An 18,774-nucleotide genomic window follows, 5' to 3' on the forward strand; every position below is an offset into this window, starting at 1 on the left:
TTGCTGCAGAGGAGCTGTTGCTGCATCACCGCCTGCAGCTGCAACGGGGTCGAAACGCCGCCCCCCCCCCCCCCTCGCTTTTCTTCCGCCCCACCCCCCCCCGCTCCCCCCCTCCATTCTGTGCCCCCCCCCCCCCCCCCCCCCCCGCCAACCTGGGTGGGTTTTTAGGGCTGGGGGGGGGGGGGACACACTACATCCCACGGTAGCCAATGAGGTGCAGGAGGGGGCGGGGCTTCCTGAAGCTCCGCCCCCCCTCCTTCCCCCCCCCCCCCGCCCCCCCCCACCTTCCCAAAATCAACCCCCCCCCCCCCCCCGCCCGCTGCCGCAGCGCATCGCAGCACCGCAGAGATCAGAGCAGCGGTCGGACCCCCCCCCTTCCCCCCCCTTAAATCTTCGGATCCCCCCCCCCTCCATCAGGAGACCCCCCCCCCAATCAGCATGGCCACCCCTACAGAGGCTGCGCTGGGAGGTGAGGGGGGGGGGGGGGGTCCAAAAATTTTGGGGGGGGGGGACCCTAAAAATGATGGGGTCCGGGGGTGGGGGGGCACCTTAAGAATGAGGGAATGGGGGGAGTCATTAAAAATGGGGGGGTGGGGGGGACCCTAAAATGGGGTCTTGGGGGGGGGGTCCTAAAAATGGGGACTGGGGGGGGGGCACCTTAAGAATGAGGGATTGGGGGGGAGTCACTAAAAATGGGGGGGTGGGTGGGGGGACCCTAAAATGGGATCTTGGGGGGGGTCCTAAAAATGGGGGCGCGGGGGGCGCCTTAAGGATGGGGGAATGGGGGGGGGGGACCCAAAAACTGGGGGCTGGGGGGGGGGGACCTTAAAAGTGAGGGGGGGGGGGCCGAAAATTGGGTCTTGGGGGGGGGTCCTAAAAATGGGGGCCTGGGGGGGGGACCCAAAAACTGGGTTCTGGGCGGGGGGGGGACCTTAAAAGTGAGGGGTGGGGGGGGACCCTAAAATGGGGTCCTGGGGGGGGGGTCCTAAAAATGGGGGCCTGGGGGGGGCACGTTAATAATGAGGGAATGGGGAGAGTCATTAAAAATGGGGGGGTGGGGGGGGGATCCTAAAATGGGGTCTTGGGGGGGGGGTCCTAAAAATGGAGGCCTGGGGGGGGCACCTTAATAATGAGGGAATGGGGAGAGTCATTAAAAATGGGGGGGTGGGGGGGGGATCCTAAAATGGGGTCTTGGGGGGGGGGTCCTAAAAATGGGGGCGCGGGGGGCGCCTTAAGGATGGGGGAATGGGGGGGGGGACCCAAAAACTAGGGGCTGGGGGGGGCCGAAAATGGGGTCTTGGGGGGGGGTCCTAAAAATGGGGGCCTGGGGGGGGGCACCTTAAGAATGAGGGAATGCGGGGGAGTCATTAAAAGTGAGGGGTGGGGGGGACCCTAAAATGGGGTCTTGGGGGGGGGACCCAAGAATTGGGTGCTGGGGGGGGACCTTAAAAGTGAGGGGTGGGGGGGGACCCGAAAATGGGGTCTGGGGGGGGGGGTACTAAAAATGGGGGCCTGGGGGGGGGCACCTTAAGAATGAGGGAATGGGGGGAGTCATTAAAAATGGGGGGGTGGGGGGGGGACCCGAAAATGGGGTCTTGGGGGGGGTCCTAAAAATGGGGGCGCGGGGGGGGGGGCCTTAAGGATGGGGGAATGGGGGGGGGACCCAAAAACTGGGGGCTGGGGGGGGGGGAACCTTAAAAGTGAGGGGGGGGGACCCTAAAATGGGGTCTTGGGGGGGGGTCCTAAAAATGGGGGCCTGGGGGGGGGCACGTTAATAATGAGGGAATGGGGAGAGTCATTAAAAATGGGGGGGTGGGGGGGGGACCCTAAAATGGGGTCTGGGGGTGGGACCCAAAAACTGGGAGCTGGGGGGGGGACATTAAAAGTGAGGGGTGGGGGGGGGGCTCTAAAATGGGGTCTTGGGGGGGGGGGGTCCTAAAAATGGGGGCGCGGGGGGCGCCTTAAGGATGGGGGAATGGGGAGGGGGGACCCAAAAACTGGGGGCTGGGGGGGGGGAACCTTAAAAGTGAGGGGGGGGGGCCGAAAATGGGGTCTTGGGGGGGGGTCCTAAAAATGGGGGCCTGGGGGTGGGACCCAAAAACTGGGTTCTGGGCGGGGGGGGACCTTAAAAGTGAGGGAGGGGATCCTAAAATGGGGTCCTGGGGGGGGGGGGGGTCCCAAAAACTGGGGTCTGGGCGGCGGGGGGGACCTTAAAAGTGAGGGGGGGGGATCCTAAAATGGGGTCCTGGGGGGGGGGGGCAACTTAAGAATGAGGGAATGGTGGGGGGGGGACCCTAAAAGTGAGGTTTTGGGGGGGGTCCTTAAAATGGGGGAATGGGGGGGGGGGGCACCTTAAGGATGGGGGAATTGGGGGAGGCACTAAAAGTGGGGATTTGGGGGGGGGGGGGGTTCAAAAATAGGGGACCCTAAAAGTGAGGACTTGGGGGGGGGACCCTAAAATGGGGTCTTGGAGGGGGAGGGCCCTAAAATGGGGTCTGAGGGGGGGGACCCTAAAAATGGGGGCCTGGGGGAGGAACCTTAAAAATGAGGGGGGGGGGCGTAAAAATGGGGGATGGGGGGGGGGGGACCGGTCTTGGAGGGGGGGGGCCCTAAAATGGGGTCTGAGGGGGGGGACCCTAAAAATGGGGTCTGGGGGGGGGTCCTAAAAATGGGGGCCTGGGGGAGGAACCTTAAAAATGAGGGGGGGGGGCGTAAAAATGGGGGATGGGGGGGGGGACCCTAAAAATGGGGATTGGGGGGGTCCTAAAAATGGGGGCCTGGGGGGGGGACGACGACACACCTTAAGAATGGGGGGGGGACCCTAAAATGGGGTCCTGGAGGGGGGGGTACCCTAAAAATGGGGTCTGGGGGGGGTCCTAAAAATGGGGGCCTGGGGGAGGAACCTTAAAAATGGGGGGGGGGGACCCTAAAATGGGGTCCTGAAGGGGGGGGGCCCTAAAAGGGGGTCTGAGGGGGGGGGGGACCCAAAAATTGGGGGACAAAAATAGTGAGGGTTTTGGGGGGGGGGTTGGGGGGCAGGACCTAAAAATGGGGTCTGGGGGGGGTCCTAAAAATGGGGGCCTGGGGGGGGGGCAACTTAAGAATGGGGGAATGGGGGGGGGGGTTCCTAAAAGTGGGGATTTGGGGGGGGGGGGGCTAAAAAGAGGGGGATGGGGGGGGGGGACCTTAAAATGGGGTCCTGGGGGGGGGGACCTTAAAAGTGAGGGGCAGAGGGGGGGTCTAAAATTGGGGGAATTGGGGGGGGGGGGCCCTAAAAGTGGTTGAATGGGGGGGGGGATCCTAAAAATGGGGGGAATTGGGGGGGGGAGCTTAAAATTGGGGGCGGGGGCAAAAGTGGGGATGGGGGGGGGCTAAAAGTGGAGAGCTGGGGGGGGGGACCTTAAAATTGGGGGGGGGTAAAAGTGTGGATGGGGGGGGGGGACCCTAAAAATGGGGGGGGGGGAGGAAATGGGGGGGGGGACCATAAAAATTGGGGTGGGGGGGGAAGAAAATGGGGGGGGGACACTAAAAATGGGGGGGGGGAAGGAAATGGGGGGGGGACCCTAAAAATGGGGGGGGGAAGGAAATGGGGATGGGACCATAAAAATGGGGGGGGGGGAAGAAAATGGGGGGGGACCCTAAAAATGGGGGGGGGGAGGAAATGGGGGGGGACCCTAAAAATGGGTTACAGTGGGGGGGTTCTGAAGTTGGGGGGGGGGGAAGGATGGAAGGGGAGGACCCTAAAAATTGGGGTTGGGGGGAAGAAAATGGGGGGGGGGGGGGCAAGAAATGGGGGAAGGAGGGTCCCAAAAAATGGGGGGGGACACCCTAAAAATGGGGGGGGGAGGATGGAGGGGGGGGCCCTAAAAAAGGAAGGGGGTGGGGGGGGAAAGACCCCCAAAAAGCCCCAAAAGGGTCCAAAATGAATTTGGGGTTTTTCAGGACCCAAAAATGAGGGGATTCACCCCAAAATCTGGGCTCAAATCCCCCATAGCTGGGTGTGGCCCCATAAGAAACCCCAAAAGTGCTGGGTGACCCCAAAAGCAGCTGAATTCACCCCAAAATCTTCTGAATTCACCCCAAAAACAGCTGGGTGACCGCAGAAATGGATTTGGGGTCAGATGGGACCAAAAATGTGGGGATTCACCCCAAAATCTGGGCTCAAATCCCCCACAGCTGGGGGTGGCCCCATAAAAAACCCCAAAACTGCGGAATGACCCCAAAATCTTCTGAATTCACCCCAAAAAGGGCTGAATTCACCCCAAAAATATCAGGGTGACCCCAAAAATGGATTTGGGGTCAGATGGGGCCCAAAAATGAGGGGATTCACCCCAAAATCTGGGCTCAAATCCCCCATAGCTGGGGGTGGCCCCATAAAAAACCCCAAAAGTGCTGGGAGACCCCAAAAGCAGCTGAATTCACCCCAAAAAGGGCTGAATTCACCCCAAAAACGGCTGGGCATCCCCAAAAATGGATTTGGGGTCAGATGGGACCAAAAATGAGGGGATTCACCCCAAAATCTGGGCTCAAATCCCCCACAGCTGGGGGTGGCCCCATAAAAAACCCCAAAACTGCGGAATGACCCCAAAAGCAGCTGAATTCACCCCAAAAACATCAGGTGACCCCAAAAAGGGCTGAATTCACCCCAAAAACGGCTGGGCGACCCCAAAAATAGATTTGGGGTCAGATGGGGCCCAAAAATGAGGGGATTCACCCCAAAATCTGGGCTCAAATCCCCCATAGCTGGGGGTGGCCCTATAAGAAACCCCAAAACTGCGGAATGACCCCAAAAGCAGCTGAATTCACCCCAAAATCTTCTGAATTCACCCCAAAAACGTCTGGGCGACCCCAAAAATGGATTTGGGGTCAGATGGGACCCAAAAATGAGGGGATTCACCCCAAAATCTGGGCTCAAATCCCCTATAGCTGGGGGTGGCCCTATAAGAAACCCCAAAAGTGCTGGGTGACCCCAAAAGCAGCTGAATTCACCCCAAAAAGGGCTGAATTCACCCCATAAATATCAGGGTGACCCCAAAAATGGATTTGGGGTCAGATGGGGCCCAAAAATGAGGGGATTCACCCCAAAATCTGGGCTCAAATCCCCCACAGCTGGGGGTGGCCCCATAAAAAACCCCAAAAGTGCTGGGTGACCCCAAAAGCAGCTGAATTCACCCCAAAAACGGCTGGGCATCCCCAAAAATGGATTTGGGGTCAGATGGGACCAAAAATGAGGGGATTCACCCCAAAATCTGGGCTCAAATCCCCCATAGCTGCGTGTGGCCCTATAAGAAACCCCAAAAGTGCTGGGTGACCCCAAAAACAGCTGAATTCACCCCAAATTTTACCCCCCCCCCCAGAAGCCGCTCGTGCGAAGGATCCCTTTAACTATGGTGAGATTTTGGGGGGGGGGATTTAGGGGATGGGGGGCGGATTTAGGGGATTTTTATGGGTTTTTTTTTGGGGGGGGGGATTTGGGGGAAATGGGGGAAATTTGGGGGGATTTGGGGGCAGATTTGGGGGATTTGTGGGGGAAATTGGGGGGCATTGAGGTGTTTTGGGGGATATTTGGGGTCTTTGGGGTTTTGGGGGAGATATTTGGGGTCTTTGGGGGTATTTGGGGTATTGGGGGGATATTTGGGGTCTTTGGGGTTTTGGGGGGATATTTGGGGTCTTTGGGGGGTCTTTGGGGTTTTTGGGGCGATATTTGGGGTTTTTGGGGGGATATTTGGGGTCTTTGGGGGGCCTTTGGGGTTTTGGGGGTTATTTGGGGTCTTTGGGGTTTGGGGGCGATATTTGGGGTCTTTGGGGTTTGGGGGGGATATTTGGGGTTTTGGGGGCTTATTTGGGGTATTTGGGGGGTCTTTGGGGTTTTGGGGCGATATTTGGGGTCTTTGGGGTTTTGGGGGGTTTTCGGGGGGATATTTGGGGTCTTTGGGGGGGTCTTTGGGGTTTTGGGGGGGTTATTTGGGGTCTTTGGGGTTTTGGGGGAGACATTTGGGGTCTTTGGGGGTATTTGGGGTATTGGGGGGATATTTGGGGTCTTTGGGGTTTTGGGGGGGATATTTGGGGTCTTTTTGGGGTCTTTGGGGTATTGGGGGGGATATTTGGGGTCTTTGGGGGGCCTTTGGGGTTTTGGGGGTTATTTGGGGTCTTCGGGGTTTTGGGGGAGATATTTGGGGTCTTTGGGGGTATTTGGGGTATTGGGGGGATATTTGGGGTCTTTGGGGTTTTGGGGGGGATATTTGGGGTATTTCGGGGTATTTGGAGTTTTGGGGGTTTTGGGGGGGATATTTGGGGTCTTTGGGGGATATTTGGGGTATTGGGGGGATATTTGGGGTCTTTGGGGTTTTGGGGGGGATATTTGGGGTCTTTGGGGGATATTTGGGGTATTGGGGGAAATTTGGGGTCTTTGGGGATTTAGGGGGGATATTTGGGGGGTGTTTGGGGTATTGGAGGTTATTTGGGGTCTTTGGGGGGCATTTGGGGTATTTGGGGGATATTTGGGGATATTTTGGTAGGATTTTGGGATATTGGGGTGGATTAAGGGATATTTGGGGTTATTTTGGTGGGATTTGGGGGATGTTTGGGGTATTGAGGTGGGAAACGAGGATATGGGGGATATTTGTGGGGGGGGTTGGGGTTCAGCTTTGGGGTCGTTTTGGGGTGGGGGTCTTTGTGCCCCCAGATTACGAGACGCTGAGGCTGGCAGGGTTGGTGTTGGCCATCGCCATGTTTGTGCTTGGGGTCCTCGTCGCCCTCAGTGAGTGCCCCCCCCAAAAAAATACCCCAAAACGGCCCCAAAATACCGAAAAATTGCCCCCAAATCCCATTTTCTCACCCCCAAATCCCCCATCGTTGGCCAAAATCCCCCGTTTTCAACCCAGAATCCCTCTTAGACCCCATCAAAATCCCCCAGCATCCCCCAAATCCCCCGTTTTCACCCCAAAATCCCTCTCAGACCCCCAATTGTTCCCCCAAATCCCACTTCCTCACCCCAAAATTCCCCATTTTCACCCCAAAATCCCTCTCAGACCCCCAACATTTCCCCAAATCCCCCATTTTCACCCCAAAATCCCCCCTCAAATCTCCCAACATTTCCCCAAATCCCCCATTCTCACCCCAAAATCCCACTCAGACCCCCAGAATCCCTCAACTTTGACCAAAATCCCCCTTCCTCACCCTAAAATCCCCCGTTTTCACCCCAAAATTCCTCTCAGACCCCCAACATTTCCCCAAAATCCCCCATTTTCACCCCAAAATCCCCCCTCAAACCCCCGAACATTGACCAAAATCCCCCACTTTCACCCCAAAATCCCACTCAGACCCCCAGAATCCCTCAACTTTGACCAAAATCCCCCTTCCTCACCCCAAAATCCCCCATTTTCACCCCAAAATCCCTGTCAGACCCCCCCCGAAATCCCCCAGCATCCCCCAAATCCCCCGTTTTCACCCCAAAATCCCTCTCAGACCCCCAATTGTTCCCCCAAATCCCACTTCCTCACCCCAAAATCCCCCATTTTCACCCCAAAATCCCTCTCAGACCCCCAACATTTCCCCAAATCCCCCATTTTCACCCCCAAACCCCCCCTCAAGCCCCCCAACATTGACCAAAATCCCCCATTTTCACCCCAAAATCCCTCTTAGACCCCCCAGAATCCCTCAACTTTGACCAAAATCCCCCTTTTTCACCCCAAAATCCCTTCAGACTCCACCCAGTCCTCACAAAATCCCCCCTTTTCACCCCAAAATCCCACTCAGATTTCCCAAAATCCTCATTTTTCACCCCAAAATCCCCCCATTTTCCCCCCAAATCCCCCATTTTCACCCCAAAAATCCCCTTCAGACCCCCAAAACCCCGCCAACATCCCCAAAATCCCAATTTTTCACCCCAAAATCCCTCTTAGACCCCCCCAGAATCCCCAACGTTTCCCAAAATCCCCATTTTTCACCCCAAAATCCCACTCAGATTTCCCCAAATCCTCATTTTTCACCCCAAATCCCCCCATTTTTCCCCCATTTTCCCCCTAAATCCCCCATTTTCACCCCAAAATCCCCTTCAGACCCCCCGAAAACCCCCCAACATTCCCCAAATCCCCCTTTTCACCCCAAAATCCCACTCAGATTTCCCAAAATCCTCATTTTTCACCCCAAAATCCCCCCATTTTCCCCCAAATCCCCATCAGCCCCCAAAACCCTCCCAACATTTCCCAAAATCCCCATTTTTCACCCCAAAATCCCACTCAGATCCCCCAGAATCCCCAACATTCCCAAAATCCCCATTTTTCACCCCAAAATCCCACTCAGACCCCCAAAACCCTCCCAACATTTCCCAAAATCCCCCTTTTTCACCCCAAAATCCCACTCAGATCCCCCAGAATCCCCAACATTCCCAAAATCCCACTTTTTCACCCCAAAATCCCCCTCAGATTTCCCCAAATCCTCATTTTTCACCCCAAAATCCCCCCATTTTCCCCCCAGTTTCCCCCAAATCCCCCATTTTCACCCCCAAATCCCCATCAGCCCCCAAAACCCCCCCAACATTTCCCAAAATCCCCCTTTTTCACCCCAAAATCCCACTCAGATCCCCCAGAATCCCCAACATTCCCAAAATCCCCCTTTTTCACCCCAAAATCCCACTCAGACCCCCAACATTTCCCCAAAATCCCCATTTTTCACCCCAAAATTCCTCTCAGGTTCCCCCAAATCCCCCATTTTCACCCCAAAATTTCCCCAATTTTCCCCCAAATCCCCACAATTTCCCCAAAATTCCCCTTTTTCACCCCAAAATGCCCACAATTTCCCCCCAAATCCCCAAAATCCCCCATTTTCACCCCAAAATCCCACTCAGATCCCCCAGAATCCCCAACATTCCCCAAATCCTCATTTTTCACCCCAAAATCCGCCCATTTTCCCCCCATTTTCCCCCCAAATCCCCCTTTTTCACCCCAAAATCCCCTTCACACCCCCCAAGCCCCCCCAACATTTCCCAAAATCCCCCTTTTTCACCCCAAAATCCCACTCAGATCCCCCAGAATCCCCAACATTCCCAAAATCCCACTTTTTCACCCCAAAATCCCCCTCAGATTTCCCCAAATCCTCATTTTTCACCCCAAAATCCCCCCATTTTCCCCCCAGTTTCCCCCAAATCCCCCATTTTCACCCCCAAATCCCCATCAGCCCCCAAAACCCTCCCAACATTTCCCAAAATCCCCCTTTTTCACCCCAAAATCCCACTCAGATCCCCCAGAATCCCCAACATTCCCAAAATCCCCCTTTTTCACCCCAAAATCCCACTCAGACCCCCAACATTTCCCCAAAATCCCCATTTTTCACCCCAAAATTCCTCTCAGGTTCCCCCAAATCCCCCATTTTCACCCCAAAATTTCCCCAATTTTCCCCCAAATCCCCACAATTTCCCCAAAATTCCCCTTTTTCACCCCAAAATGCCCACAATTTCCCCCCAAATCCCCAAAATCCCCCATTTTCACCCCAAAATCCCACTCAGATCCCCCAGAATCCCCAACATTCCCCAAATCCCCATTTTTCACCCCAAAATCCGCCCATTTTCCCCCCATTTTCCCCCCAAATCCCCCTTTTTCACCCCAAAATCCCCTTCACACCCCCCAAGCCCCCCCAACATTTCCCAAAATCCCCCTTTTTCACCCCAAAATCCCACTCAGATCCCCCAGAATCCCCAACATTCCCAAAATCCCACTTTTTCACCCCAAAATCCCCCTCAGATTTCCCCAAATCCTCATTTTTCACCCCAAAATCCCCCCATTTTCCCCCCAGTTTCCCCCAAATCCCCCATTTTCACCCCCAAATCCCCATCAGCCCCCAAAACCCTCCCAACATTTCCCAAAATCCCCCTTTTTCACCCCAAAATCCCACTCAGATCCCCCAGAATCCCCAACATTCCCAAAATCCCCCTTTTTCACCCCAAAATCCCACTCAGACCCCCAACATTTCCCCAAAATCCCCATTTTTCACCCCAAAATTCCTCTCAGGTTCCCCCAAATCCCCCATTTTCACCCCAAAATTTCCCCAATTTTCCCCCAAATCCCCACAATTTCCCCAAAATTCCCCTTTTTCACCCCAAAATGCCCACAATTTCCCCCCAAATCCCCAAAATCCCCCATTTTCACCCCAAAATCCCACTCAGATCCCCCAGAATCCCCAACATTCCCCAAATCCCCATTTTTCACCCCAAAATCCGCCCATTTTCCCCCCATTTTCCCCCCAAATCCCCCTTTTTCACCCCAAAATCCCCTTCACACCCCCCAAGCCCCCCCAACATTTCCCAAAATCCCCCTTTTTCACCCCAAAATCCCACTCAGATCCCCCAGAATCCCCAACATTCCCAAAATCCCACTTTTTCACCCCAAAATCCCCCTCAGATTTCCCCAAATCCTCATTTTTCACCCCAAAATCCCCCCATTTTCCCCCCAGTTTCCCCCAAATCCCCCATTTTCACCCCCAAATCCCCATCAGCCCCCAAAACCCTCCCAACATTTCCCAAAATCCCCCTTTTTCACCCCAAAATCCCACTCAGATCCCCCAGAATCCCCAACATTCCCAAAATCCCCCTTTTTCACCCCAAAATCCCACTCAGACCCCCAACATTTCCCCAAAATCCCCATTTTTCACCCCAAAATTCCTCTCAGGTTCCCCCAAATCCCCCATTTTCACCCCAAAATTTCCCCAATTTTCCCCCAAATCCCCACAATTTCCCCAAAATTCCCCTTTTTCACCCCAAAATGCCCACAATTTCCCCCCAAATCCCCAAAATCCCCCATTTTCACCCCAAAATCCCACTCAGATCCCCCAGAATCCCCAACATTCCCCAAATCCCCATTTTTCACCCCCAAATCCCCCCATTTTCCCCCCATTTTCCCCCCAAATCCCCCATTTTCACCCCAAAAATCCCCTTCACACCCCCCGAAAACCCCCCAACATTTCCCAAAATCCCACTTTTTCACCCCAAAATCCCCATTTTTTTGTGAGGGGGGGGGAATGGAGGGGGGGGGGGGGCTCTGATTTTTGGGTCGTTTTCCCCTTTTTTTCCCTTTTTTCCCCATTTTTTTTTTTCCATGTTTTTTCCAGGTAAGAAATTCAAGTGCAAAAAGGCGGAGCCCAGGTAAGGACCCCCCCCCCCCAAAAAAATGGAGACCCCCCCCCAAAATGGCGACCCCCCCCCAAAAAAGGGGACCCCCCCAAAAAAAATGGAGACCCCCCCCAAAATGGAGACCCCCCCCAAAATATGGAGACCCCCCACAAAATATGGAGACCCCCCCAAAAAAGGGACCCCCCCCAAAAAAGTGGACCCCTAAAAAAAAGGGACCCCCCCCATAATATGGAGACCCCCCCAAAAAAGGGACCCCCCCAAAAAAGTGGACCCCTAAAAAAAAAGGGAACCCCCCCAAAAAAGGGGACCCCCCAAAAAAGGGGAGCCCCCAAAAATGGGGACCCCCCCAAAAAAATGGAGACCCCCCCAAAAAATGCAGACACCCCAAGAAATGGAGACACCCCCAAAATATGGAGACCCCCCCGAAAATATGGAGACCCCCCAAAAAAAAAGGACCCCCCCAAAAATGGAGACCCCCCCACAAGAAAAGGGGACCCCCCCAAAATAAGGAGACCCCCCCAAAAAAGGGACCCCCCCCAAAAAAGTGGACCCCTAAAAAAAAAGGGACCCCCCCCAAAATATGGAGACCCCCCCAAAAAAAGGGGACCCCCCCAAAAAAAGGAGACCCCCCCAAAAATGGCGACCCCCCCCCCAAAAAAGGGGACCCCTCCCAAAATATGGAGACCCCCCCCAAAAAAGGGACCCCCCCAAAAAAAGTGGACCCCTAAAAAAAAAGGGACCCCCCCCAAAAAATGGAGACCTCCCCCAAAAAAAGGAACCCCCAAAAAATGGAGCCCCCCCCAAAATAGGAGACCCCCCCGACAAGAAAAGGGGACCCCCCCAAAATATGGAGACCCCCCCCAAAAAGGGACCCCCCCAAAAAATAGAGACCCCCTCCAAAATGGAGACCCCCCCAAAAAAGGGGACCCCCCCAAAATATGGAGACCCCCCAAAAAAATGGAGACCCCCAAAAAAACAAGGAGACCCCCCCCAAAAATGGAGACACCCCAAGAAATGGAAACCCCCCCAAAAAAAGGACCCCCGAAAAAATGGAGCCCCCCCTCCAAAAAAGGAGACCCCCCCCAAAATATGGAGACCCCCCCAAAAAATGGAGCCCCCCAAAAAATGGAGCCCCCCCCCCAAAAAAGGAGACCCCCCCACAAGAAAAGGGGACCCCCCCAAAATATGGAGACCCCCCCAAAAAAGGGACCCCCCCCCAAAAAAAGGAGACCCTCCCAAAATATGCAGACCCCCCCAAAATATGGAGACCCCCCCCAAAAAAGGGACCCCCCCAAAAAAAGTGGACCCCTAAAAAAATATGGAGACCCTCCCCAAAATATGGAGACCCCCCCCAAAAAAGGGGACCCCCCCAAAATATGGAGACCCCCCCAAAAATATGGAGACCACCCCCCAAAATATGGAGACCCCCCCCGAAAATATGGAGACCCCCCAAAAAAATGGAGACCCCCCAAAAAAAGGGACCCCCCCCAAAAAAGGAGACCCCCCCCAGAAGAAAAGGGGACCCCCCCCAAAAAAAGGAGACCCTCCCAAAATATGGAGACCCCCCCCCAAAAAAGGGGACCCCCCCAAAATGGGGACCATTCCCAAAATTGGGGACCCCCCCTCAACATTGAGACCCCTCCCCCTTAAATGTGGAACCCCCCCCCCTCAAAAATAGGGGACCCCCCCTCAAAATTGGTGCCACCCCAAAAATGGGGCCCCCCCCCAACATTGAGACCCCCCCTTAAAAGTGGGGACCCCCCCTCAAAATGCGGACCCCCCCTCAACATTGAAACCCCCCCCCTCAAATATAGAGAGCCCCCTCAAAATGGAGCCACCACAAAAAATGGGGACCCCCCCTCAAAAATACGGCCCCCCCCTCAAAATTGAGGACCCCCCTCAAAATAGGGACCCCCCCCTCAACATTGAGACCCCCTCCACATTGAATCCCCCCATATGTTGCCCCCCCCCCCAAATATTGCACCCCCCCCTCATATTGAACCCCCCCCCCCAATATTGGACCCCCCCCCATTTATCCCCTATAATTACCTCTCTTTAAATTGCCCCCCCCCCCCCATCTCAAACCACCCCATAGTTTGGACCCCCCCCCCCATAGCCCCCCCCAAAGAAAAATCACTGCCCCCCCCCATAACTGCCCCCCCCATAGAGCCCCCCAAAGAAAAAACACTGCCCCCCCCCCATAGACCCCCTAAAACTGCCCCCCCCCATAACCCCCCCCCCAAAGAAAAATCACTGCCCCCCCCCATAGACCCCCTATAACTGCCCCCCCCCATAACCCCCCCCCCAAAGAAAAATCACTGCCCCCCCCCATAGACCCCCTATAACTGCCCCCCCAACAGACCCCCCCCAAAGAAAAATCACTGCCCCCCCCCCATAGACCCCCTATAACTGCCCCCCCCACAGACCCCCCCCAAATTAAAACAACTGCCCCCCCCCATATCCCCCAATAACTGCCCCCCCCCACAGCCCCCCCCCAAAGAAAAATCACTGCCCCCCCCCCATTTAATTTACAGCCCTGCGGACCCCCGACCTCCAGCCAAGACCCCCAGTGAGGAATGGGAAATAATTGGGGGGGGGGGGGCTTTAATTAATTATGGGGGGGGCTGTAATTAATTATGGGGAGGGGGTTAATTTTGGGGGGGGGGAAATGGGGGGTTAAAAGTCGGGGGGGGGGAATGGGGGAGAAATGGGGGGGGATTTTGGGGGAGGGTCTGGGGGGGGGTAAAAGGGGGCTTTTCTTGGGGGGGGGGTCTGGGGGGGTATTTTTGGGGTCGGGGGGGGCAATGGGGGGGGGGTTTATTGGGGGGAGGGGGTGATGGGGGGTCCTGGGGGGGGGATTTGGAGTGGGGGGGGGCAAGGGGGGGGGTCTGGGGGTCAAGAAGGCCTTGGGGGGGGGGTGAAATGGGGGGGGGGGGGTTATTGGGGGGGGGAATGGGGAGGGCCTGGGGGGCGATTTGGGGTGGGGGGGGGCAATGAGGGGGGGTGCTGGGGGGGGGGTTTGGGGTCGGGGGGGGGCAAGGGGGGGGTCGTAGGTGGGGGCTGTGGGTTAAAGAAGGCTCTGGGGGGGGTGAAATCGGGGGGGGCAATGGGGGGGTTTTTTGGGGGGAGGGGGTGATGGGGGGTCCTGGGGGGGGGATTTGGAGTGGGGGGGGGGGCAATGGGGGGGGTCTTGGGGGGGGTCTGTGGGTAAAGAAGGCCTTCGGGGGGGGGGGGGGAAGAGGGGGGGTCATGTGGAGGGATTTGGGGGGGGGCCATGGGGGGGTTTTTTGGGGGTGGGGGGTGATGGGGGGGCCTGGGGGGGGGGATTTGGGGTAGGGGGCGCAAGAGGGGGGCAATGAGGGGAGGTCTGGGGGGGGTTTTTTTGGGGTCGGGGGGGGGGCAAGGGGGGGGTCGTAGGTGGGGTCTGTGGGTTAAAGAAGGAAATGGGGGGGGGTGAAATGGGGGGGGGGATAATTGGGGGGGTTATTGGGGGGGGGGAATGGGGAGGGCCTGGGGGGGGGGATTTGGGGTAGGGGACGCAAGGGGGGGGCAATGAGGGGGGGTCTGGGGGGGGTTTTTTTGGGGTCGGGGGGGGGGCAAGGGGGGGGGTCGTAGGTGGGCGCTGTGGGTTAAAGAAGGAAATGGGGGGGTGAAATCGGGGGGGGCAATGGGGGGGTTTTTTGGGGGGAGGGGGTGATGGGGGGTCCTGGGGGGGGGGCAATGGGGGGGGTCTTGGGGGGGGTCTGTGGGTAAAGAAGGCCTTGGGGGGGGGAGAGGGGGGTCCTGGGGGGGTATTTTGGGGTCGGGGGGGGGCAATGGGGGGGGGGGGTTTATTGGGGTTGGGGGGGATAGGGGGTCCTGGGGGGGGAGATTTACGGGGGGGGGGGCAATTGGGGGGGTCTTGGGGGGGGTCTGTGGGTAAAGAAGGCCTTGCGGGGGGGGGGGAAGAGGGGGGGTCATGTGGAGGGATTTGGGAGGGGGGCAATGGGGGGTTTTTTTGGGGGTGGGGGGTGATAAGGGGGCCTGTGGGGGGGGATTTGGGGTAGGGGGCGCAAGGGGGGGCAATGAGGGGGGGTCTGGGGGGGGGTTTTTTTGGAGTCGGGGGGGGGCAAGGGGGGGTCGTAGGTGGGGTCTGTGGGTTAAAGAAGGAAATGGGGGGGGGGAAATGGGGGGGGTGAAATTGGGGGGGTGTTATTGGGGGGGGGGGTGAAATGGGGGGGGGGTTTATTGGAGGGGGGTTGATGGGGGGGCCTGGGGGGCGATTTGGGGGGGGTCCTGGGGGGGGGGGGTCTGTGGGTCAAGAAGGCTTTGGGGGGGGGAAGAGGGGGGGGTCATATGGAGGGATTTGGGGGGGGGGCAATGGGGGGGTTTTTTGGGGGTGGGGGGTGATGGGGGGGCCTGGGGGGGGGATTTGGGGTAGGGGGCGCAAGGGGGGGACAATGAGGGGGGGTCTGGGGGGGGGTTTTGGGGTCGGGGGGGGGGCAAGGGGGGGTCGTAGGTGGGGGCTGTGGGTTAAAGAAAGCTCTGGGGGGGGTGAAATCGGGGGGGGCAATGGGGGGGTTTTTTGGGGGTGGGGGGTGATGGGGGGGCCTGGGGGGGGGGGATTTGGGGTAGGGGGCGCAAGGGGGGGGCAATGAGGGGGGTCTGGGGGTGGGATTTTGGGGTCGGGGGGGGGGCAAGGGGGGGGTCGTAGGTGGGGTCTGTGGGTTAAAGAAGGAAATGGGGGGGGGTGAAATAGGGGGGGTGTTATTGGGTGGGGGGGGTGAAATAGGGGGGGGGTTTATTGGAGCGGGGGTGATGGGGGGGCCTGGGGGGCGATTTGGGGTGGGGGGGGGCAAGGGGGGGGCAATGAGGGGGCGTTTATTGGGGGGAGGGGGTGATGGGGGGTCCTGGGGGGGGGGATTTGGAGTGGGGGGGGGGCAATGGGGGGGGTCTTCTGGGGGGGGTCTGTGGGTAAAGACGGCGGTGGGGGGGGGGAAGAGGGGGGGTCGTGTGGAGGGATTTGGGGGGGGGGCAATGGGGGGGGTTTTTGGGGCTGGGGGGCGCAAGGGGGGGGCAATGAGGGGGGGTCTGGGGGGGTATTTTGGGGTCGGGGGGGGCGGTGCGGGGGGGCTTAGGTGGGGTCTGTGGGTTAAAGAAGGAAATGGGGGGGGGGGGGTCATGTGGAGGGATTTGGGGGGGGGCAATGGGGGGGTTTTTTGGGGGTGGGGGGTGATGGGGGGGCCTGGGGGGGGGAATTAGGGTGGGGGGGGGGCAATGGGGGGGGTCTTGGGGGGGGTCTGTGGGTAAAGAAGGCCTTCGGGGGGGGGGGGTGGGAAGAGGGGGGGTCATGTGGAGGGATTTGGGGGGGGGCGATGGGGGGTCTTGGGGGGGGGATTTGGGATGGGGGGGGGGCAATGGGGGGCATTTTTGGGGGTGGGGGGTGATGGGGGTCCTGGGGGGGGGGCGATGAGGGGGGGTCGTGTGGAGGGATTTGGGGGGGGGGGGGATCGGGGGGGGGTCCTGGGGGGGGGGGTAATGGGGGGGGGGTCTTTGGGTATAGAAGGGCCTGGGGGGGGTGGGGGGGGGGGCATTGGGGGGGTTTTGGGATAACGCGGGGGGGGGGGAATTGGGGCGGGGGGGGTGGGGGGGGGCTGTGCCGTTACCTTGGGATGCTCCCGGTTGCCATGGCGACGCATCGTCATGGTGACGTAGGAGGAAGGGGGGGGGGGGGGCGTCGCTATGGCAACGGCCCCCCCCCCCCCCCTTCCTAAGCCCCATATTCTGCATCAATGGGATCAGGTATGGGAGGGGGGGGGGGGGCTTTTATTTTTTTTGGGGGGGGGGGGGCGTGGAGTATATCGGGATGGGGGGGGGCTTTTTTTTTTTTGGGGGGGGGGGGGTCATCATTGTCACCGTTTTCACCCCTGCAGCTCCCGCAGCGACGGCGTAGCCCCCCCCCTTCCCCCCCCCCAAATATTGACGCCGTGGGTTAACGGGGGGGCGGGGGGGGGGGCACATATACGCCCCCCCCCCCCCCCCTCCCCATAATCAACAGCGATGCGACTTTGGTGCATGCGACGCCCCCCCCCCCCCCCCCCCCACTTTAAATTGAAGGGGGGGGGGGGGAGGGGGGGTGACGATGGTGGGGTCCCCTCCCCCTACTGAGCCAAGGACCCCCCCCACATGTGGGACCCCCCCCCCTTTAAAAAATGCCGCCCCCCCCCCCCCTCACTTCCCCAATATGGGCCCCTTCCTCCCCCCCCCTTCTTGAAAATAGGGACCCCCCCCCCCAAAACACCACCCTTGGAAATGGCCCCCCCCCACCCACTATGAGCACCTCCATGTAGCGGGGGGGGGGGTGGATATCCCATAATAATCCCCCCCCCCCCCCCCCCCCGCAAGAAAATAATATACCTTGCATTGAAGACCCCCCCCAAAAAAAAAAAAATAAAGGCACCCCAAAATAGAGGGGGGGGCACAAAATGGAGGCGGCGGCGTCGCCCCCCCCCCCCCCCAAAAAAAAAAGAGGAAAGGATGACGGGGGGGGGGTCACAAAAAATGGCGTGAAAATGAGGCGACCCCCCCCCCCCCAAAAAAAATTTATGTGGGTGGTCCCAAAATTGGGGATGTATGGAGACCCCCCCCCCAAATAAAAGGGTTGGGGGGGGGGGGGGGGCCTCAAAGTGACGTCATCATAAATTTGGGGACCCCCCCCCTATAAAAAATGGGGGGGTTGAGGGGGGGGGGGGTAGCATAAAAAGTGGGAAAATGGCCGAAATGAGGGAATGGCCCCGATTTTAGGAGCCCCCCACTCAAAAAAAAAAAGAAGCCCCCCCCCCCCAAAAAAAAGACCCCCTCCCCAAAATGAAGATCCCCCCCCGCCCCCCCCCAGGATGAAGGAGATCCCCTTGAAAGGGGGGGGGAGGGGGGGGCAAATTAAAGGAGACACCCCCAAATAAAGGGACCCCCCCCCCCAAAAAAAAAAAAAAATATGGGGAACACCCGAACCGGGAGGGGGGTGGGGAACACCTGAACTCTCACAACCCCCCCCCCCCAAAAAAAAAAAAAAAACCCACTTCCCCTCCCCCCCCCAATACAACTTTCCAACCCCCCCCCCCCACACACACACACAAAAAATAAAGGAGCTGTTTCGTATCGGGGCTGGTTGTCTTGTGGGGGGGTGTTTGGAGGACTGAGTTTGGGGGCGTTTGGAGGACTAACGAGTCCAGGGGTTGGAGGACCCAAGGTTGGGGGTTGGGGGTGTTTGGAGGACTAACGAGTCCAGGGGTTGGAGGACACAACTTTGGGGGTGTTTGGAGGACTAACGAGTCCAGGGGTTGGAGGACCCATGGTTGGGAGTGTTTGGAGGACTAACGAGCCCAGATTCAGAGGATCAAAAAGTCTGGGTGTTTGGAGGACCAAAGGTTGGGGGTGTCTGGAGGACTAACGAGTCCAGGGGTTGGAGGACCCAGTTTTGGGGGTGTCTGGAGGACTAACGAGTCCAGGGGTTGGAGGACCCAGTTTTGGGGGTGTCTGGAGGACTAACGAGTCCAGGGGTTGGAGGACCCATGGTTGGGAGTGTTTGGAGGACTAACGAGCCCAGATTCAGAGGATCAAAAAGTCTGGGTGTTTGGAGGACCCAAGGTTGGGGTGTCTGGAGGACTAAC

The 18,774-nt window shown here is 58.1% G+C and overlaps 1 protein-coding gene across 1 annotated transcript; it reads left to right on the plus strand.

Annotated features, from left to right (window-relative positions):
- The first annotated feature begins 408 nt into the window (after positions 1-408).
- Positions 409-17,078, plus strand: FXYD7 (FXYD domain containing ion transport regulator 7). The gene is made up of 6 exons (XM_090128208.1): positions 409-469; positions 5,358-5,390; positions 6,686-6,760; positions 11,104-11,137; positions 13,660-13,694; positions 17,038-17,078. Exons 1-6 carry the CDS (start codon positions 439-441, stop codon positions 17,055-17,057), a joined length of 228 nt encoding a protein of 75 aa, XP_089984334.1. The 5' UTR covers positions 409-438; the 3' UTR covers positions 17,058-17,078.
- Positions 17,079-18,774: the final 1,696 nt, after the last annotated feature.

The sequence above is a fragment of the Phasianus colchicus genome, chromosome 32 (genome assembly GCF_987193195.1).
Source record: "Phasianus colchicus chromosome 32, bPhaCol1.hap1.1, whole genome shotgun sequence".
NCBI lineage: Eukaryota > Metazoa > Chordata > Aves > Galliformes > Phasianidae > Phasianus > Phasianus colchicus.